Source organism: Neomonachus schauinslandi, chromosome 5, assembly GCF_002201575.2.
Source record: "Neomonachus schauinslandi chromosome 5, ASM220157v2, whole genome shotgun sequence".
In the NCBI taxonomy this organism is placed as follows: domain Eukaryota; kingdom Metazoa; phylum Chordata; class Mammalia; order Carnivora; family Phocidae; genus Neomonachus; species Neomonachus schauinslandi.
Window position 1 is genome coordinate 100,839,776 of NC_058407.1, and position 23,349 is coordinate 100,863,124.

General features: G+C 40.9%; 1 protein-coding gene across 1 annotated transcript in view; it reads left to right on the forward strand.

Annotated features, from left to right (window-relative positions):
• The first annotated feature begins 17,864 nt into the window (after window positions 1-17,864).
• Window positions 17,865-23,349, forward strand: part of WNK1 (WNK lysine deficient protein kinase 1) — a 143,500-nt gene continuing 138,015 nt past the window's right edge. The window contains 1 exon segment of the mRNA XM_021690700.2: window positions 17,865-18,955. Coding sequence (XP_021546375.1) covers window positions 18,197-18,955 — 759 coding nt within the window. The 5' untranslated portion in view covers window positions 17,865-18,196.

The window sequence follows — 23,349 nt, forward strand, 5'->3', positions numbered from 1 at the left end:
AATTAAAGGTGAGGATTAGGACTGCTGGCTTCATTTAAATTGAGAGCGACATAAATTGCCAGCTGCTAGTTTAGGGATTATTGTTGATGAGGGATTTTAACTGTGGAATGGACTGTTGTCAGAATTAGGTAGGTCAGACCTTATTTGACACAACATGGACTGTTTGTTTCTGTGCCTTTATTTTTACGTGAAAAACTATATATAAAAACTGAGTGGGAAGGTCTTTTTAAAATCCCAGTTAATATTAAATAAATACCAAAAGCTTATAGTGTGTTAGGAGCTGACAAGGTATCATAATATCTAAATGGATTTGTTGACCTTTAAAATGGAGCTTGGCTCTCCTGTCTATTTGTCACAATTTCCTACTTATTTCCTTCCCCACCTTTTCCCCATTGTCAACTCTTGTTATTCTCAATGGTCATGGAAAAAATATATTCGTTTGAGAGCCTTAATGTGACCAAAACAACACAGACTGACAGGTCGTCTCTCCTCCTTACTGAACTTTTTTTTTTTAAGGTGTAATTGACATACATTATATGTTTCAGATGTATAACACAATGATTCTATATTTGTATATATTGCAGAATGATCACCATAGTAAGTCTAGTTAACATAACATTTACTGAAGTATTTCATTTGAGCTCATTACAGAGCTTCTATCAATAAGAATAAAGCTTTTAACACAAAGCTTGTACCAACAAACAGAATCTCATCAAGATGTTCTTTTTGGTCTTCCCCCTAACTCCTCAAGAGAATGTTCTAGTGATAATATCCAGTCCAATTGTATATCTTCTACATGTGATTAAAATGCCACAGGATTATTAGATTGCATAGACTTTGAAGTGGTCTTCTTATGAAGTAAACTCATTGTATTAGTGTGAAGAGAGAAATTAAATTTTGGGAAGGAGGAATGAGTAAAACGATGAGTTAAGGTAAAGCAGATGACTGGGTGAGTCCAACAGGAATGGAGAACGAAAGCAAATGAAGCTCTAGATCTTATTTTTAGTATTTAAATAGTAATTTTAAAAAATCTTTCTTAAAGAAGGTCTGTTGATGGGCCAGGCTTGGGAGAAAGGAAAAAGGCCTCTGGAGGAGTGAAGTTAGTTCACATTTTATTTGATCTCTATTGCCCACTGCTCACAGCTTCCATTTAGAAACAGATCTTCCAAAAGCATATTACATATAATAGTGAAATATTAGTAACAACCTAAAAGTCCAGTAATGAAGTAGAGTTTAATAAGTGTTGGTTAGACTATGCTGTTATTTTTTTTTTTCAAAGATTTTATTTGTTTATTTGAGAGAGAGAGCACAAGCAGGGAAAGGGACAGAGGTGGGTGGCAGAGGGAGAGGGAGAAGCAGGATCCCCATTGAGCAGGGATCCTGACACGGGGCTTGATCCCAGGATCCCGGGATCATGACCTAAACCGAAGGCAGACGCTTAACCGACTGAGCCACCCAGGCGCCCCTAGATTATGCTGTTATTTAAAATAACCTTGTAAATAAATATTAGCGATAATTTTGATGGTAATATGCAAATATGATTATATTCTTAGGTAAAAAAAAATTACCATGTAAAAAGCATAAAAATAAAAGCATAGAAAAAATACTGGAAAATATTTTTGGAAAATATCAGATAATTTGGTTATTCTCTCTGTGGTAGAAATATGAGTGGTTTTTACTTTTTTATTTTTATTTTCTAAATTTTCAAAAAAGAACGTGTATACTGTTGCACTAATAAAACAATAACATTTTTTAAAGACTGCAATAAATAAAAAGCTTTCTTGCCTTTAAAGAGATAAAATAATGTAATTTTTAAAAATATGGCTTTTGGTGTTATAGTGAACAGAGTATTTATTAAAAACCTAGTTTGTTGTATGAATGTATGGTGGGAGTGGTTTGTATACACAAAGTTAAATTTAACATTTTGAATTAATCAATAGTTAACGTCTGCTATGACCAGGGCTTCCTCACAGATATTGTAGAGGACAGAATCATTATCAGGCACAGATCTTGTTTACAGAAGGCTTACATCTGATTGTTGAAACACGGTTTAAGCCAGCAGAAATATCAGTAATAATCCCCATGACTAGCTGATGTGTTTTTCCACGAGTGATGACATGATGTTTCATTCATGTAACTTGATGACCAGAAGATGCCTCTGGAGAGGACATGTACACTTGAAAACATCTTAGCCAATCTTTTTTTGGAATATTATCTATCTCTAGGTAATAACCATGTACCACAGGAATCTGAAGAGGCAGGACATTTTTTTCCATTTAAAAAATTGAATCAAGGGGTGCCTGGGTGGCTCAGTTGGTTAAGCAACTGCCTTCGGCTCAGGTCATGATCCTGGAGTCCCGGGATCAAGTCCCGCATTGGGCTCCCTGCTCAGCGAGGAGCCTGCTTCTCCGTCTGACCCTCCCCCCTCTCATGTACTCTCTCTCATTCTCGCTCTCTCAAATAAATAAATAAATCTTAAAAAAAAATTGAATCAAATTGATTCAGCATAAAATAGGGGCTAAATCTTTACAGGATTTTAAATTTTCCTTTGGGCCAGGGTTTAGCCTTTTGGGCCTCCTTCCAATTAGCACCCTTGACTTTATTTTTTCTTATCAAGACTTAGCATTTGTGTTCTGATTCTTTTGGGTAGTAGCCCAACACTTCAACCTGTCCTGGTTTGTTATAGGCAGAGACAAGTGGTAAGATTCTCCAAATCTATTCTGTCATAGCTTAATACCTCTGTCAAAGCTCAGTGATAAGAGCTGTAAAGATGCTCAGATAGGGGCGCCTGGGTGGCTCAGTCGTTAAGCGTCTGCCTTCGGCTCAGGTCATGATCCCAGGGTCCTGGGATCGAGTCCCACATCGGGCTCCCTGCTCAGCGGGAAGCCTGCTTCTCCCTCTCCCACTCCCCCTGCTTGTGTTCCTGTTCTCGCTGTCTCTCTCTGTCATATAAATAAATAAAATCTTTAAAAAAAAAAAAGATGCTTAGATAGAGAGCTAAAATGGCAGTTGCAAATGTCTACTTTGAGAAGCTACTCCCAACATGTACTAAGCTATAAGGCAACATTATCTTGCCTTTCTCTAGGAAACCCCTACATTCCAAATTTAGATTCCACATGCTTATCTAACCTGGCCCCTTATTATCATCACGACTGTTATTATTGCTTAGCACCCTTATCAAAGAATTAAAATTACACCACATACAAAATGTGTTCAGCATACTTCCTCTCCAGAGGGAACCTAATCTAGATACGCACACAAAAAAATTTTAGAACTATCTTAGGGGAGAGAGAAGAGGGAGGGAAAGCAGTAGAGGGGGAAAGAAATAATCATTTTAGAATTTTCCTAGAGAAGGTATAAAGGAACTTCACAGGAAGTCCCAAAGGGAGTAGGTTGAGGTCACCTGCCACTCTTGACAATGAAATAGCATTATTATTAATTCAATTCAATGAAAGGTCCAGCTCTGCAAAAGGAAATTTGCTAAGGTCTCATCCATTACTAACCTGAATGGCCCAGGTTCCTTTCTCTTCATCTTTTTCCTCTATTGTTTCCTTGTATTGTGTATAATTTTATGAGCTTTGTGATTAAGTTGAAGAAAAATGAGACTACTATTTAAGGACAATTATTAGTGTTTTAGAACGTATACTTCTGTCTACTGTAGAGTATTACTCCATGTAGAAGCTGGGGCGCTTTTCCTAATTCTCAGCTGTTCTAGGAAAGCACATTTACGATATCTTCAATTGGCCTCAACACATATATTTGGAAGACGATAATATTATTGCTATTATTAAATTTACCGAATACTCTTTTTAGTTTCAGAATGAGCCTGACTGTGAAGGTTATTAAGCAAAATATGTTCAGTAAAATCATCATCTTTAGATTCAGAAAATTATCACTGAATGTTAATTTATGGATATTGAAGAAGTACATAGGATTTCCCTTGACCATAGATGGCTATGTAATGCAAGCAAACTCTTAAGAAAGATCATATGTAATTGGAAAACTTATCTTCTGATTTACTGGTAAAAAGATACTCAGAAGATGAGCAGTGATTATGTTCATAATTCTTTTCAGTATTTTTCCTCATAGTTATCCCCGTCCCTCCAACCAGTGGAGATGGATGAACAATACCACTGCCCAGGGGTTTATCTAACTGAACTAGTAATCTCATTTTTTCATTTTTACCCATAAAGTTCATGTAGACTTTTAAGTATTATGTTTAATTAGAATAGAATGCTTTGTAGAGTATTTATGTTTCAATAATCTTGGTAGAATTATGTGCCAAGTTAAAAATCTAATTTATTGAGGTAAACTTAGGTACAATAAAAATTGCCCAGGGATGCCCGGGTAACTCAGTCAGTTAAGCCTTCGGCTCCAGTCATGATCCCAGGGTCCTGGAATCGAGCCCCTCATCGGGCTCCTTGCTCAGCAGGGAGCCTGCTTCTCCCTCTCCCTCTAGCCTTCCCCCAACTCATGCTCATGCTCTCTCTCAAATAAATAAATAAAATCTTAAAAAAAAAATAAATATTATTTAACCCAAAGTCACAATGATTTTCTCCTATGTTTTCTTCTGGAAGTTTTACAGTCTTAATTTTTATATTTAAGCATATGATCCATCTTGAGTTAATTTTTGTGGATAGTACGAGGAAAGGATCAAGGTTTATTTTTTCCTGTATGGCCGTCCAATTGTTTCAGCATTATTTGTTGTAAAGTTATTTGCTTTCCCCATTCAATTGCCTTAGCACATTTGTCTATGTGTCTTGGCACTCTCTGTTCTGATCCAATAATCATTTGTTAATCTTTATGTCTGTACCACACAGATGACTTGATGACTGCAGCTTTCTAGTTAAGTCTTGAAATCAGGTAAAGTCTTTCAACTTTGTTCTTTTTGCAAATTGTTTTGGCTAAACCAGATTCTTTGTATTTCTATGTAAATTTAGAACCAGTTTGTCAATTTCCATTTTTAAAAAGATTGCTAGGATTTTGATATTGTGTTGAATCTATAGATCATTTTGGGGAGGGCTGAAATTTTTTTTTTTTTTTTCCCCAAGGGTCAGTTATTTATCACAGTATAATTAATTGGCCCAAAAACATTTATTAGATCACAGGTGCTGTGAATCAGGAATTTGGGAGCTAGGTAGTTCTGACTGAGCTAGGTGTCTCAAGGAGGTTGCAGTCAAACATCAGTCAGGCTGCAGTCATGTGAAGGCTTGACTTGGGCTAGAAGATCCATTTGCAAGGTGCCTCATTCATATGCTGGCAAGTCAGTGTTGGCAGGAGGAGGCCTCAGTTCCTCTCCACATAGACCATAGTGCTGCTTGAGTATCCTCACAACATGGCAGCTGGCTTGCCCTAGAGCAAGTCATCTCTCTGGGACTCTGCCTCCCCATCTTCAGTGGGCTCTGAATGCGTCCGGTGCAAAGGACAAGATGAGGTGGAATCCGTAGGAGGGGACTCCGCGGGCGTGGCATAGCTGGGGAAATAGTTTATGTGGCCGGGTCAGGACCAGCAAGGACTTGGACCGAGAGCTGACATCTTAATAATATTGAGTGTTCTGATCCATATAACAGGGCATATCTCTGAATTTATTTAGGTCTGTAATTTCTCTCAGCAATATTTTGTGGCTTTTTTTTTTTTTAGATTTTATTTATTTATTCATGAGAGACAGAGAGAGAGAGAGAGGCAGAGGGAGAAGCAGACTCCCAAGGAGCAGGGAGTCCGATGCAGGACTTGATCCCAGGACGCTGGGATCATGACCTGAGCTGAAGGCAGACGCTTAACCATCTGAGCCACCCAGGTGCCCCATTTTGTGGCTTTTAACATATAAATCTTGTACATAGTTTGTTAAATTTTTCCTGAAGCATGTTTTTTGACACGATCTTAAATGATATTTAAAATTCTTTCTTTACATTAAAAAAATAAAAGTTGTATATATCTAAGGTGTACGACATGATGAGTCGATATACACATCCATAGTGAAACGAGTACAGTCAAGCTAATGGACATATCATCTCCTCACATAATTACCATTTTTTTGTGTGTGATGAGTGCACCTGAAATCTACTCTCTTAGCACATTTCCAGTGTTCAATACAGTATTATTAAGGCTAGTCATCATGCCTATGTATTAGCTCTCTAGTCCAACTCATCCTACATAACTGCAACTTGATACCCTTTGACCAACATCTCATTTCCCCATTGCCACCTCCCCCAGCCTCTGGTAACCACCACTACTCTCTAGTTCTATGAGTTTGACTTTTTTCTTTTTTCTTTCTTTTTTTTAGATTCCCCATATAACTTAGATGATGTAGTATTTGTCTTTCTCTATGTGGCTTGTTTCACTTAGCATGCTTTCAAGTTTCATCCATGTTGTCACAAATGGCAGGATTTCCTTCTATCTCATGGCTGAATAATATTTCATTGTATATTTATACCACATCTTCTTTATCCATGCATTTTGTCGATGGACACTTAGATTGTTTCCATACCTTGGCTATTGTGAATAATACTGCAATAAACGTGGGAGTGCAAATATCTCTTCAAGATCCTATTTTTATTTCCTTTGGATTTCATTTTCTTTCCTGAATTGGGATTGCTAGATCATATGGTTTATTTTTAATTTTTTTTTGAGAAATCTCCATACTATTTTCATAATGGCTGTACCGATTTACATTCCCACCAACGGTATACAAGGATTCTCTTTTCTCCACATCTCAACAACATGTTATCATTTGTCTTTTTGATAATAGCCATTCTAACATGTGTGAGGTATTATCTCATTGAGGTATTTACTTGCATTTCCCTGATGATTAGGGATGTTGGGCATATTTTAATAATACCTGTGTACCATTTGGATGTCTTCTTTTGAATAATATCTATTCAGATCCTTTGCCCACTTTTTAAATTTAAATTTAAATTTTTTCTTTTTCTTTTTTCTTTGCTATGAGTTGTATGCGTTCCTTACATATTTGGGATAGTAACTCTTATCAGCTATATGGTTTGCAGGTATTTTCTCCTTTCTGTAAGTTGCCTTTTCATTTTGCTAATTATTTTCTTTGCTGTGCAGAAGCTTTTTAGTTTGGTGTTAAGTCCCACTTATGTATTTTTGCTTTTGGTGCTTGTGCTTTTGGTGTTATATCCAGGAAATCACTAATTTTGTTGTCTATTTGTGTGTGTGTGTGTTTTTTAAGATTTATTTATTTATTTGAGAGAGAGAGAGAGTGAAAGCATGCACACGAGTGTGGGGAGGGGCAGAGGGAGAAAATCTTCAAGCAGACTCCCCACTGAGCAGGGAGCCCCACGAAGGGCTTGATCTCATAACCCATGAGATCATGACCTGAGCCAAAACCAAATCCAAGAGATGGACTCTTAACCAACTGAGCCACCCAGGCGCTCCTATTTGTGTTTTCTTGTTGTTCACTGAATTTCTTTCAGAGGATTATTCTCAATTCTTTGTCAGATAGTTCATAGATCTCCATTTCTTTAGGGCCAGTTATTAAAGCTTTATTAGTTTACTTTTGTGGTATCCTGTTTCCTTATTTGTGATCATTGTGGCCTTATGTCGGTGTACGGGCCTTTGAAAAAGTGCAGGCTGGCTTCAGTGGGGGAAGCCCTTCACCAGTCAGCCCATCCAGAGATCCTGGGTGGGGTGTCTGGTGATGTCCGTGGGTGGGTTTGCTGCTGGAATCCTTAGTCAGGCAGATCTGGTGCTTGGGTCAGCAGCTGGGCAGGCTTTGTGCTTTGGTCCAAAGGGACCAATCTGGTGCCTAAGTCATTGGGGGGATGGGCCTGGAGCCTGATCCAAGGGGGGCAGTCCTAGAGCCGGGTCCATGGGGTTGGCCCAGTGCCAAGGTCTACTAAGGCAGGCCTGGGCCCTGATTCTGCTGGACCTGGGGCCTCAGGGGTCCCTCTGGCACTGGGGTGTGTCTGGGAGCTGGGGCCAGGGGAACCAGCCTGGAGTACGGGGCCACCCATCATTGGGTTGGGCCCAGTCCTGGGGTCTACAGTGAAGATGAGTATTTGCTTCACTTACTTCCTCCCATTGGGAGGGTATATCTCACTGTACTGGACTGCCTGGTCTCGAGGAAGGAGTGACAGGAGTAATGTGAAACTGTCTTTCCTACCCTCTCAATGCATCTTTTCTTATTTCTTTGCTCTACCCAGGTTCCATAATTCCCACCTGGAATCCTTAGCTCTTGTGAAGGTATTTTCATGTGTAGATTTTTGTTCAAACTGATATTTCTGTGAGGGGTCAACCACTGGAAACCTGCTGATGTCTGAAAGCCAAATGATATATTTTTAAATTTTAAATTATCCATTGCTTGTATATAGAAATGCAATTGATTTTTGTATATTAACCTGTATCCAGTGTCATTCTTAAATCCCTTACTAGTTTTAGTAGGGTTTGTCTTTTAGCCTCCTTAGGATATCCTATATATCCATCATGAGGTCTATGAATAAAGGCAGTTTTACTTCTTTCTTCATAGTCTGTGTGTCACTCATCTTCTTCCTTCTCTTATTGCATCAAGTAAGACAGCCAGTACCATATTATGAAAAATGGCAAGAGTGAATATTCTTTTTATTTTTTTTAAGATTTATTTATTTTAGTGAGAGAGAGAGAACATGCAGAGGGGCAGAGGAAGATGGAGAGAGAAACTCAAGCAGACTCCTTGCTGAGCGCAGAGACTGATAGTGGGCTTGATCTCATGACCCTGAGATCAGACCTGAGCTGAAACTGAGAGGTGACCCTTAACCAACTGCACCACCCAGGCGCTCCAAGAGTGAATATTTTTACCACGTCTGCCATTTTAGAAAGCATTTGTTCTTTTACCTTTAAGTATGATGTTACACTAGTTTGTTTTTTTTTTTTAAGATTTTATTTATGTATTTGAGAGAGAGGGAGAGAACATGAGCAGTGGGGAAGGGCAGAGGGAGAAGGAGAAGCAGACTCCCGGCTGAGCAGAGAGCCAGACGTGAGACCTGATCCCAGGGTCCTAGGATAGAGCCTCATGTCAGGCTCCCTGCTCAGCGGGGAGTCTGCTTCTCTCTCTCCTTTTGCCCCTCCTCCCTGATTGTGCTCTCCCTCTCTGTCTCTCAAAAATAAATGAATAAAATCTTTTAAAAAAATAAATCCTAATTTACTAATTCTTCTACTAATATTTTCTTTTCCTGAAGACTTAAAAAACCCAGTTCTTATAGTGCATGTCTAATTGCAATGGCTTCTCTCACCAAATATACACCTGAGTTGGGTGGGGTAGTGATGGTAAAACACTCCAACCAGGTGTATTTTGTAATAGCTTCCTAGGTGATTCTGATAAATCTCTTCCTGTGAGAGCTTGTGAAGGCCTAGAACATGATAGGGATTCTCATTTTTATAAATATTTTCCTTTATGTTCTTTCTAGATGATGTAATAAACTAATACTTGGTAATGTCATATGATGGAATATTTAATGACATTGGAAATGCTTATAATTATAATTTTTTTTTATCATTCTGTAGAGAATGATACCTAAATATCAAAAGCTGGTATCTCTTTTTTTTAAATATCACTGTCCTTTATTAAATTATGAACACTTTCCAATATATTTAAATGTTTTTTTTTTTTTTTTTAAGATTTTATTTATTTATTTGCGAGAGAGACAATGAGAGACAGAGAGCATGAGAGGGAGGAGGGTCAGAGGGAGAAGCAGACTCCCCGCCAAGCAGGGAGCCCGATGCGGGACTCGATCCTGGGACTCCAGGATCATGACCTGAGCCGAAGGCAGTCGCTTAACCAACTGAGCCACCCAGGTGCCCCTATTTAAATGTTTTAATAGCTGCATAATATCCCATTTAATAGTCATGCCATAATTTTAGTATTAGCAATTTTTGAAAATTTTAATAATGGAATAATGCAGTATATATTCTTTTATGTCTGGCTTTCTTATATTCAGCTTTTTTTGTTTGTTTCAAATTTTTATGTAAATTCTAGTTAGTTAACATATTAGTGTAATATTGGTTTCAGGAGTAGAATTTAGTGACTCATCACTTATATATAACACCCAGTGCTCATCACAACAAGTGCCCTCCTTAACGCCTGTCACCCATTTAACCCACCCCCCACCCATTTCCCCTCCAGCAACCCTCAGTGTGTTCTCTATAGTTAAGAGTCTCTTATGGTTTGGCTCCCTCCCTCTTTTTTCCCCCTTCCTCTATGTTCATCTGTTTTGTTTCTTAAATTCTACATATGAGTGAAATCATATGGTATTTGTCTTTCTCTGACTGACTTACTATTTTGCTTAGCATAATACTCTCTAGTTCCATCCACATCCTTGCAAATGGCAAGATTTCATTCTTTTTGATGGCTGAGTAATATTCCTGTGTGTATGTGTGTCTGTGTGTACCACATCTTTATCCATTCAGCAGTTGATGGACGTTTGGGCTCTTTCTCTCCATAGTTTGGCTATTGTTGATAATGCTGCTATAAACATCAGAGTGCTTGTGCCCCTTAGAATCTGTATTTTTGTATCTTTTGGGTACATACCTAGTGGTGCAATTGCTGGGTCCTGGGTATTCTATTTTTAACTTTTTGAGGAACCTCCATACAGTTTTCCAGAGTGGCTCCACCTGTTTGCATTCCCACCAACAGTGTAAGAGGATTCCTTTTCTCTGCATCCTTGACAACATCTGTTGTTCCCTGAGTTGTTAATTGTAGCCATTCTGAAAGGTGTGAGGTGGTATCTCATTGTGATTTTGATTTGTATTTCCCCGATGATGAGTGATGTTGAGCATCTTTTCATGTGACTGTCAGTCATCTGGATGTCTTCTTTGGACAACCGTCTATTCGTGTCTTCTGCCCATTTCTAAACTTGATCATTTGCTTTTTGGGTGTTGAGTTTGATAAGTTCTTTATAGATTTTGAATACTAACCCTTTATCAGATATGTCATTTGCAAATATCTTCTCCCATTCTGTAAGCTACCTTTTAGTTTTGTTGATCGAAGTTTCCTTCCCTGTGTAGAAGCTTTTTATCTTGATGAAGTCCCAATAGTTCATTTTTGCTTTTGTTTCCCTTGCCTCTGGAGACGTGTCTAGTAAGAAGTTGCTATGGCCAATGTCAAAGAGGTTGCTGCCTGTGTTCTCCTCTAGGATTTTGATGGATTCCTGTTTCACACTGAGGCCTTTAATCCATTTTTTTTTCAAAGATTTTATTTATTTATTTGACAGAGAGAGACACAGTGAGAGAGGGAACACAAACAGGGGGGGGTAGAAGAGGGAGAAGCAGGCTCCCTGCAGAGCAGGGAGCCAGACTGGGGAGGGGGGCTCGATCCCAGGATCCTGGGATCATGACCTGAGCCGAAGGCAAACGCTCAAAGACTGAGCCACCCAGGTGCCCCCTTTAATCCATTTTGAATTTATTTTTGTGTATGGTGTTAGAAAGTGGTTCAGTTTCATTCTTCTGCATGTTGCTGTTCAGTTTTCCCAACACCATTTGTTGAAGAGACTGTCTTTTTTTCCATTGCATAGTTTGCCTCATTTGTTGAAGATTAGTTGACCATACAGTTGTGGATCCATTTCTGGGTTTTCTATTCTGTTCCATTGAATCTATGTGTCTGTTTTTGTGCCAGTACCATACTGTCTTGATGACTACAGCTTTGTAATATAGCCTGAAGTCCGGAATTGAGATGCCTCCAGCTTTGTTTTTCTTTTTCAAGATTGCTTTGTCTATTTGGGATCTTTTGTGTTTAGGATTGTTTGTTATAGTTCTGTGAAAAATGCTGGTGGTATTTTGATAGGGATTGTATTAAATGTGTAGATTGCTTTGGGTAGCATAGACGTTTTAACAATATTTGTTCTTCCAAACCATGAGCATGGAATGTTTCTCCATTTCTTTTTTTTTTTAAAGATTTTATTTATTTATTCATGAGAGACAGAGAGAGAGACAGAGGCAGAGGGAGAAGCAGGCTCCCTGCAGAGCGGGGAGCCCGATGCGGGACTCGATCCCAGGACCCTGGGATCATGACCTGAGCTGAAGGCAGACGCTTAACCGACTGAGCCACCCAGGCGTCCCATGTTTTTCCATTTCTTTGTGTAATCTTCAATTTCTTTCACAAGTTTTCACAGATCTTTTACCTCTTTGGTTAGGTTTCTTCCCAGGTATCTTATTGTTTTTGGTTCAATTGTAAATGGGATCAGTTCCTTAATTTCTCTTTCTGCTGCTTCATTATTGGTATATAGAAATGCAACAGATTTCTGTACCTTGATTTTATATCCTGTGTGACTTGCCTGAATTCATGTACCAGATCTAACAATTTTTTGCCAGAGTTTTTCAGGTTTTCTACATAAAGTATCATGTCATCTGTGAATAGGGTGAGTCAGGCAGTTAAACAATGAAGAAGAGACTTCTTCTTCAAATGAAAATTTGACTTCTTCCTTGCTGATATGGATGCCTTTTTTCTTTTTGTTGCCTGATTGCTGAGACTACAACTTCCAGTACTATGTTAAATAACAACGGTGAGAGTGGACATCCCTGTCTTGTTCTTGTTCTGTTTTTCCCCACTGAGGATGATGTTAGCTGTGGGCCTTTCATATATGGCCTTTATGATGTTGAGGTATGTTCCCTCTATCCCTACTCTGTTGAGGGTTTTTATCAAAATGGATTTTGTCTAATGTAATGCTGTATTGTATGCAATACAGCTGTATTGTATGCAATATAATGCTGTCCAATATAATGTCCAATGCTGTATTTTGTCAAATGCAAAAGCTGATATCTCAAAGGCTAGTAGGGTTGCTGGGGATTTGTACTTTCATATTCTATTGCATTTTTCAAATTGTGTGCAATAAGTGAGAATATATTAAGAAATTCATACAATATAGATAAGAGTATTCCCCAGAAGTAGCCTCCCGCTTTTCATTTTGGTGTATACTGCCCATACTTTTACTGTGTGCATTGAAATACATATAGAAACAAAAATTTAAAAATACAACATATGATCTAGTACATATAATTCAACAATTTGAGTTTTTCACTTACTATTTTTATGCCACCACATATATATCTACCTCCTTCTCTTCTCCTGTTGCATGATGTTCCCAAAATTAGATATACTATAGTTTAACTACATGCAGATTGTTTCAATTTCTTGTTATAGGCAAAACTATAGTAGATCTTCATATACATATTTGTTAGTGCATACATACAAGTATTTCTAGAAGGCAGGTACCAAGAAGGGAAACTGCTAGCTCAAAGGCTGTGCATGTTGTACATTTCAGTAAGTACTAACAAATTACCCTCAAAAAAAGTTTTTCTAATTTATGCTATCATTAATAGCACATGAGTTCTCCACACCCTTGCCTACACTTAATATTATAAATGCTTAAAATTTTTGCCAATTTTATAAGGGAAAAGTATATATCTTATTTTAATTTGCACTTCCTTAGTTACTGAGTTCCACCATTTTTTTAAAGTTTGTTTTTGTCATTTGGATTTCCTCCTGTCTCAATTGTCCCCTTTTTCTATAAGATTTATTATCCTTTGTGATTTAAGGTGTTATTTAGATATATTTTGAATATTAGTCTTTTGCTATACAGGTTTCAAAATTTTTCTGTCAGCTCACCATTTGTGTTTTGTCAATTTTGAAATAATCAAATATTTTTCTTTATGGCTCTTGGGTTGTTCTTTGATGTCCCTTCCTATCCCATGTTTTCCTAGATTCTAAATATTCTTAGAGCTTATTTTGAAAATTTAGTCTTTAAACTATGTGGACATTAATTTTGTGAAGGGTGGGGGGTAGACATGGAACCTAATTTGTTTTTCTTTCTTTTTTTTTTAAACACTTTTTTTAAGATTTTATTATTTATTTGACAGAGAGAGACACAGAGAGAGAGGGAACACAAGCAGGGGGAGCAGCAGAGGGAGAGAGAGAAGCAGGCTCCCCGCTGAGCAGGGAGCCCAATGTGGGGCTTGATCCCAGTACCCTGGGATCATGACCTGAGCCAAAGGCAGACGGTTAACCGGTTAACCGACTGAGCCACCCAGGTGCCCCTTAATTTGTTTTTCAAATGAATAACTAGTTGTCCAAACACTGTTTATTTAACCTTTCTCCACTGACTTGAAATGCCATCTTCCTCATATGCAAAATTCCCATATATACATAAGACTGTTCCTGTATTATCTTTTCTGTTTCATTATCTATGCTTATCTCAAGGTCATACATTTAGTCTATGGTTTTATGATATGCTTTGATATAGGGCAAGTTCCACCTTCCCCGTTATTTCATTTATAATAAAAAAGGTTTTAAAAAACTCTGTTCTTTGGGCGCCTGGGTGGCTCAGTCGGTTAAGCGACTGCCGTCGGCTCAGGTCATGATCCCAGGGTCCTGGGATCAAGTCCCACATTGGGCTCCCTGCTCCGCGGGGAGCCTGCTTCTCCCTCTCCCCCTACCCCTGCTTGTGTTCCCTCTCTCGCTGTGTCTCTCTCTGTCAAATAAATAAATAAAATCTTAAAAAAACAAAACTCTGTTCTTCATTGTTTAACTGCCTGACTTTCCCTTCTACCTTGAGTTCCACATGACAGGGAGGTAAAATTAAAAATATCCATAGGCATGGGAAAAGAGAGAAAGGAGACAAAAAAAGAAATGTTCTCAAGATGGTACTTTTTCCCCTATACTTCAAGAAGCTACCCTATGAATTATGCCACATACAAAATAAGGTAGATTTTGTATGTTCAGCCACTGCCTAAATCAAAGCTGTTTCTGGTTTCATTACTAGCCAGTCACCAATGGCGGGGACCATGTATACGTAAAATGTGAATTGATGGGAAATAGAAACATGACTCAGTTTGAGAAAATGAACAAGGACTAAAGTGAACAAAGAACATGGTGAGAGCCAATAAAATACTTATTCTTATGGATCCACCTGTCAGGAACTAAAATCTCTTAAGCTTAGTGTGTCTATGGTATCTTGAGTTTTTTCTGCTGCTTCTATTTATGCCACTTGATGTTTTATATGGATTATAGGGGGATCAATTCTTTATTTGATAACTGAAATGACAAAAGAAAGGAAAAGTATTATTAGGGATATTATAGTAATGAGTAACAGAAAATATCATGTTAATTGGAAGTTGGCAAGCATTAAAAAGGGAACTTGGCAAATAAACAGTTTAACCTTTAAATCCAACCATTGTACACAATATGGTTATATTCAATATAAAGTTGTACCTGTTTTCATAGTGAAGCTAATGTTACACCGGTAGGAAAAGCTGTCAGGTGGGCAAGAGTGGCTTTACCCCAGCAGTTAATTATTTACAATGAACTTAATTGTTTGTTGCGGGGGGGGGGGGGACATGTTGATAAGGCACGATTGTCAAGGGCCTTGGTAGTGTGTACTCTGGTTGCCCTCACTGAGTTCATATCTTACTTTATTATTATTATTTTTTAAAGAGTTTATTTATTTATTTGACAGAGAGACACAGAGAGAGAGAGGGAACACAAGCAGAGGGAGTGTGAGAGGGGAAGCAGGCTTCCCGCTGAGCAGGGAGCCCGATGTGGGACTCGATGCCAGGACCCTGGATCATGACCTGAGCGGAAGGCAGTCGCCCAACAACTGAGCCACCCAGGCGCCCCTGAATTCATATTTTAAAGTGCTCATAATCTGTTAGCTCCATGAAACCTAACAACCTTTGTTTTTAAAACCAACTTTTTTGTAAACCTAAAAGTGTAGCTTTTGAGGAAAAATTGAAAACAGTGTAACTATTTTACGTATCATATAAATTATATAGCAAATCTTCTCTAGGTGGAGTTCATCCCGGTAGGTTGTGGGCATTTTCTAGGAAACTGGTGCTAACGAATCTTCTGTCAAGTTGCTTCCAAACTACTCAAACTCTTAGTGGGGCGCTCGGTTAGGAAGTGTGCTTCTGAGTTCGTTCTATAGCGGGCGCTGATGAGAGGCAGGAGCCTATGGACGCTCTAATGCGGTTGCTTACGTTTAAGATCTTCCCGCTCTTACCCGGTGGGCTAAGACTTTTAACTGCCATCTGACTGGTCTGGCTTCCCACTCTGTCTGGTGCCCCCTGGTGCTCATCACCTGTACAATCTTGAGTAGTTGCGAGGAGCGAAGGGGTTCGGAGAGCCTAAGGATGCTTTCAAGGAAAGCATTCCATTACTGTGAACTACATGGATCTAGATTTCCTCTAAGTCCAAAGCCACGGTATAAATTACATGTGTACATTCATGTACCTCTAGAGAAAGGGGATGTTGTTTTACTAAGCCCTCAGGCAAATGAAAGATGGAAATTAAGCTCAATCGACTACATAGCAAAAGTCAACTCGGCTCTCTCAAGTTTGTGGTAAAAGACGCAAAGACACGTGGACCCTCTCTATTCTCGAATCCTCGCTCACCGCACCCTTAATTTTTTTCTGGCATAGCAAAGGATTCAATATGCTCCTGGATTTCAGGAAGGCAGCCCATCTTTGAGAGCCAGACTGTCTATCGTGGGGCTCGAGCTGAGAGTGTGGCCTTAACTGTTATGGAAGGGAAGAGGAGAGGAGGTAACACTCCCTGTCTCCTTCTGCAACCCATTTCATCACTATTAATCCCATGCACAATTTTCACAAAATTTCTTTTACCCTAGGGAAGGAGTCTTCAGCCCCTCTGGCTCTCTGAGCTCAGGTTCTGGTTCTCTTTGCTTGCTTTCCTCCTCCACTCCCACACCCCTACACTCAACACTACTGCGGCTCTCTCCATTAAAGATGAACAACAGATCATCTTTCATTGCATGGCAACCTCTTAGCGCTCTCTCGCCTCAGCAGTGCATGACGGGAGTCTCTCCTCTCGTCCTGCCTCCCTCTTCTTTTTTTTCTTCCGGCCCTTTTTCCACAATTAAACGCTAAATAATGATTTTCCTAGCTAGCGTTGACTTAAGGATGGGGTTTAGCGACCCACGGTGACGCTCCCATCAGCCTTCCAGAAGGGGCGGTTTCCAAAGAAAACTACAACTCCCATGAGGCATCAGGCTAAAGCAACCACAGAGCATCACGGAAGTCGTAGGCTCCCTCCTCCCCAATCCCTTTCATGCTTCACAGGCAAGAACTACAAATCCCAGGGAGCCTCGGTACTAGCACGCCTGCGCGAGAGCCCCGAGAGCCGGGTGGGGGTGGGGCGCCCCGGGCGGCGGGGGGCGGGGTCCGAGCGGGCTGTGTGGAGGCTTCAGACTCCCGGCGCCATTTAGCGCGGAGAGTTTCCCCGGCGGACGCGGCTCTCCACGCTCGGCCACTCTGCACCCCCATCTTCGGTGACAGAAGGAGCCTGGTGGGGGTGACTACTCTTTCCTCTCCCTAACCCCCTTCACCCAGTCCTCTCGGTCTCCTCTACTCTCGGCCCAGAGAAGCCGCGGAGCTCGGGCCCCGCGGTGAGCGGCCCTCCCCTCCCCACCGTTCCCTCCCTCTGTCAGCCCCCGGCACCGGCCCGGGAGGAGACGGGGGTTTGCCAGGCCCGGGGCGGGCGGGGAGGCCTCGGGGAAGGGGGGGCCCGCTCCTCAGGCACCGAGGCTTCGAGGCTTCGGCTCTTCCCGTCCGGGCGATGGGCGCCCTGTGAGACTGGTCCCCCTAGCTGGGGGCGCGTGTGGGAGGAGGCGACCGACTGACTGACCGGGAGCCCCCGGGCCGGCCCTCCCTCGCCTTCCTCGGCCCCTCCCACCCTCTTCGGCTCTGGGATTGCCACCGCTCGGGAGTCCGTGCTCGTCCGTTCCTCGCTTTGCCGCCGCCCCCGGGGCCTAGCCCGCCCAGCTCGGGAAGCGGCGGCGGCGGCGGGGACCTGGAGCCGCCGCCGCATCCACCGCATCCGCTTCGACTCGGTGCCGGCTCCTTGCCCTGCCCCTCATGACTGCGGCGCCTCTGCTGCTCCAGCCTTCCCGGCCGCCGCTCGCCGCAGGATGGATGCGGACCGTGAGGCGCTAACCCCCGTGGCTCAGCTCCTCGACCGCCCGCCGACGAGCCCCCTCGTGAGCCGCAGCAGCCGCCGCAACTGGGCCCAGTGGTCCGCGTCTCCTTCGGGGCGGCTTGTCAGTGCTGAGTGAGGAGCCGTCCGGGTGCATCCGAACCCGCCGGGAGCGGGAGCCCTAGTAGCGGGACCCGCACACCTCCGCCGCTCTTCGGGCTCGGCCCCTCGCCCTCTCTTCATTCACAAGTTCGAGCCCGCTCGCCTCGCTTCTGCGGACCGACCATGTCAGGCGGCGCCGCAGAGAAGCAGAGCAGCACTCCGAGCTCCCTGTTCCTCTCGCCGCCGGCGCCTTCCCCCAAGAATGGCTCCAGCTCCGATTCCTCGGTGGGGGAGAAACTGGGCAGCGCGGCGCCCGACGCTGGGACCGGCCGGACAGAGGAGTACCGGCGTCGCCGCCACACTATGGACAAGGACAGCCGTGGCGCGGCCGCGACCACGACCACCACCGAGCACCGCTTCTTCCGCCGCAGCGTCATCTGCGACTCCAACGCCACTGCGCTGGAACTGCCCGGCCTTCCCCTTTCTCTGCCCCAGCCCACCGTCTCCGCGGTCGCGCCGCAGAGTACTCCGCCGGAGCCGCACCGCGAGGAGACCTTGACCGCCACCGCCGCTGCCCAGGTAGCCCAGCTACCTCCCGCCTCTGCCGCCCCTGGGGAGCCAGCCGGCGCGGGCCCTGCCGCCGCGACTGCCCCCAGCAGTACCAGCAGAGATCGCCAAGTGTCCCAGCCCAACCATGTGGGGAGCAAAGAGGAGCCTCCGTCGGCCAGAAGCGGCAGCGGCGGCGGCACCGCCAAGGAGCTACAGGAGGAACGGAGCCAGCAACAGGATGATATCGAAGAGCTGGAGACCAAGGCCGTGGGAATGTCCAATGATGGCCGCTTTCTCAAGTTTGACATCGAAATTGGCAGAGGCTCCTTTAAGACCGTCTACAAAGGCCTGGACACTGAAACTACAGTGGAGGTCGCCTGGTGTGAACTGCAGGTATAGCCCCACTTCTTTATTTTACGGTGGTTTGGATCTACATTTGGCTCGGTGAAGCCAGTTTATCGAATTCCTCCTTTACAAGTCATTCTCTTAACTGTTCGCTCTGGCGGGGGGGGGGGGGGGGGGGGAGTGGGAGGCCAACTTTTGAAAGAGATTGAAACTAGAACTTGGGGCATGACCTAGGTAGGATAAGAATTATTGGTAGCCAAAGAGATTGGCTACTGGGGGGAGTGGTGAAAATCATCTTAGTACAAACGCATTACCTACTTGTTACTGCTTTAGTGTCTGGCAGGAAACTCGGAGTTAGTGGGAAAGTTTCTGAGTTAGGAAAGTACAGAGTCTTCTTGCCTTGTGCATTTCAATCTCAGCAGAGGCTCTGCACTGCTGAGCTGCTGGTGTGTTACATGCGAGTTTCCATCCCCGAGATCAAGCTGTACTTTTAAAATAAGAACGACCTTGTTCCTGAATGACCTTACTTGGGATATATCTTAGTTGGTGATTGCACAGGCATTTAATATAAACTACAAAAAAGACTTTCTTCTCTGGATAAATGACTTCGGACTAGAAAGGTACAATAAGTGTTTGGTATTGTCCCACTTGATGATGCTTAAGGCTTTTGGTAGCTAGAAGTTACCTGACAGGGTAAATTAAAACTAGTAAGGCTTCACCTCATTCACTATACAGTGACTAGTACAAGAGCCCATGTAAAACTGTGTGCTTTGAGATTTGTAATGTCACTATGGTTATTTTAAACTTGTTATGAAAGGTTTTTAAGCCAGACTTTTCCAAGAGTCCAAAGGACTCAAAGTGCTTTGCTTTTAACCTCTCAGGGAGGTTTTCATGGTGTAAATAATGGTGTGTCATTCTGGTTGACAAGTATATTCTACTTTTAAATAGCTAGGTTTGGGCAACTTGTTGCTTGACCTATAGCAGTTTGATTGAACGTTGCTCGCATCCGGAAGTGAACGGAGGTTGTTGGAAGAAGCAGAGTTCCACTGAATGAAAAAGTCAGTTACAGTATACAGGAAAAATGCCATTATCTGTATTCTTCTTGTCAAGAAAATGGACTGAATGGATCAAAATAGGGTATGAAAGTAACTGAATAGTCTAGGAGTTTATTTGATCCATGAATGAATATGTTAGCACTTAACCCTTTGAATGTCACCTTCCAAATGACCAAGGCCATATCGAATGTGAAGGGAAGTTAACTCAACATGTGGAAGGAAGTGAACTTAAAAACTGACAAGTTCTTTAGGAACGTAATAATTTCTTAAGTTTTACAGTAAATGATGTAGAACTTCTAAGGCATTGTGAAATAAAAGCTCAATTTTATGGTGGTTTATATTGAAAAGGGTGCAGACCTTTTTGAAAAAATCTTGTCAAACTATAATTTATTCTTATTGGTCAATCATACTCAAAAACTTAGGTCTGATTCCTTTTGGTTTACAGGCAAAAATTCTGTTTACACGGGGACACTTTTTTTTTTTTCTGCTTTTGTACCAGGGGTGCCTATTGCTGCTGATCCTGGATTTTATTCTTTTGTTAAGGTTTTACACTTGAATAGGTGCTCTATAGATATATTTTTTTAGTTGGTTACCTTACTTTCTTAAGACTGGACCCAAGTAAATGTTGAGCAGTTTATGGATTAATTTTGTTAGTTTCAATTTGAATTTAACTTTGAGGACTTACAGAGTGTAATGTGTGTATTTTCCTTAATCACCTGGAATTTTTTTTTTTTTAATTTTACTTATTTGAGCAAGCATGAGTGGAGGGGGAGGGGCAGAGGGAGAGGGACAAGCAGACACTCCCCCCACCCCCACCCCGCCCCCCAGCAGGGAGCCTGTTGCGCAGTTGGATCCCAGGACTCTGGGATCATGACCTGAACCATCCAGGCACCCCTCACCTGGCATTTTTTGATAGTTTATTTATCTTGGAACTAATGACACAGTGGGAAAAATCAATTTGTCTAATGTCATAATAATTTTGTCTAAGCTCAGTTTTTCTTTGAACTCACTGCTTTTTGGATTTTTGTTCTCTGTCTAGACATGGGCATGGTCAAATTAAAGAAAATCGGATGCTTTATATATAATATCACCATATTATTTTAAAGCCTGTTGAGAATTTGGCTGCAGAACCAAATAAATCCTAGGTCATTGAGTGGTACCCTGGTTTAGAAACTTTCATATGTCATTTGGCCCTGTTTATACAGTTTTTCTTTTTGTTTTTTAAAATGTGATTTTCCCAGCCCCAGGATCCTTTATAGCAGTAGTTGGGCAGTATTTTTGGTTTCTTGACCAGGACATTTTCCTAATAACCTATTCATTAGGTGAGTGTTTGAGTTCTAATCTTTGGATACAAATTAAAGGACAAGTCAAGGGATTATTAAAGCATTGGGAAGAAAGCAAAGCTTTTTCATGAAAGTATACTTCTAACATACATATTTTTTGTAGGAAGATAGGAGAAATACTGTATTCGGTTGTTGAGTTAAAAATCTTAGTGTATTAAAATTGGAAGAAATCTTATGTTATTCTGCCCAACTACTTACTTTAATAAAGAACCTGAAATCATGGAGCAGGTAAATGACTTGCTTAGATTGGTAAAGAACAAATTTTAAACTGGTTAGGATCGGGGTACCTGGGTGGCTCAGTGGGTTGGATGTCTGCCTTCAGCTCAGGTCATGATCTCGGGGTCCTGGGATTGAGACCCTCTTTGGGCTCTCTGCTCAGCGGGGAGTCTGCTTCTCTCTCCCTCAGTGCTCTCTTTCTCAAATGAATAAATAGAATCTTAAAAAAAAAACTGGTTAGGATCTAATGATTTGGGAAATGTTAAAACATTTCTAGCCTAGTAAATGGCTAATTAGTACATCTCAAATGAGGCAATTGTATTTTGGTGTGGAAGTCACTATCAGATTTCTTCAGAATTCTGTAATCATAGCAAATTCAATACTTTGGTTTGGGTATTGATTTTATCAATTCAAATGTATAAATAGGCTTTTTAGGTTGGAGAATGAGTGAATGTGGTATACAAATCAAATTTGTTTCCATCAAGCTAATTTTTAGAATCACGGTATGCATAGCTATCTATTAAAACAAGTATCAATTCCTAATAAATAATATTAGGTAATACTTTGATACCACAGGATCTTAAGTACTAACTTTGATCTTTTAAGATGCAGATTTCTTTACTTGATTTTATTAGGCAAATGACATGCCTTAAATTTTAATACTCAGTTTGCCTTGGTCAGAAAATGTTATTGCTGGACTTTGCAGAGTTTACATTGCTTTTCTATGGAAGGATCTTAGTTTTTTAAGAAATGTAGCATAATTTTTTAAAGAAAATGTATTTATACACAGATTTGTAAATGATTTTACTTTAAGTACTTTTCTCCCCAAATTGCTTCTAGCGTTCACTTGATAACTTGATACATTCACTTTGTATATTGATGAGATTGTTTCCAGATCAACTTGGAAGGGGAAGTCAAATTTTGTTTAAGCTCCAGTGTTCTTAGTACTTGCTTTGCTCTGGCTTCTTCTTCTTCTTCTTCTTCCTTTTTTTTTTTGTAAATTAAGGGTCATGTCTCATCATGAGTATATGATACTAATTTTTTTTGGACTTAATTTTCTTTTTTTAAATTGAAGTATAGTTGACACAATGTTATATTAGTTTCAGGTGTCCAGGTTTTTATTAATGTTTTATAAAAAGTTTAACAATGCTGCAGAAATGTGATGTGGTTCTGTGATTAAGAAACCATAATTTATTTCTTTGCTTTAGCTCTTAAAATAACTCCTGAACTGAATCTTCCATTTGAATATTGATGGGTTTTTTGCCTTTATTTTTTACATTTGTGCCAAATTCCTTGTTTTTCAGGATGAGAATCTTCAGTAATTCTCAATCCCAGGAACAAGGTTTCAGGGAATGGTCTTCGGAGTTTTTTTTGTTTATTTTAAAGTCTCAGAGTCACTGATGAGTATGGGCAACATTGAGATAACTCAGGTGTTGCTGCTGTGCAAATTAAAGAATGATTGGTAACTTGTTTGAAGTAATCCTTTTTCCCTCCTAACAAGACAGAATGGGATTAAAAATAGCATAATTTTGGTTTGGTATGATTTAAAATATATGTAAATTTATTGGTGTAGGAAGTAATCTTTGTGGTACAGGAATTGAGAATTATATTTAAGTTGATTCAATGATTTTTCTTAGCGTTAAGGATTTAAATGTTTTCCTTTTCTGTTTACCTTTTTTCTCATCTTAAGTATCTTAAGTATCACAGTTGTTCCTAGTGTAAGGTTGTTTTTGTGTAAAACAAATGAGGAATCTATTGTATGGTGATTGAGTTCATTTCTTGATATTTAGGTTTTAGTGCAAGATCCTGGTCATTTGAAAGGCATTCT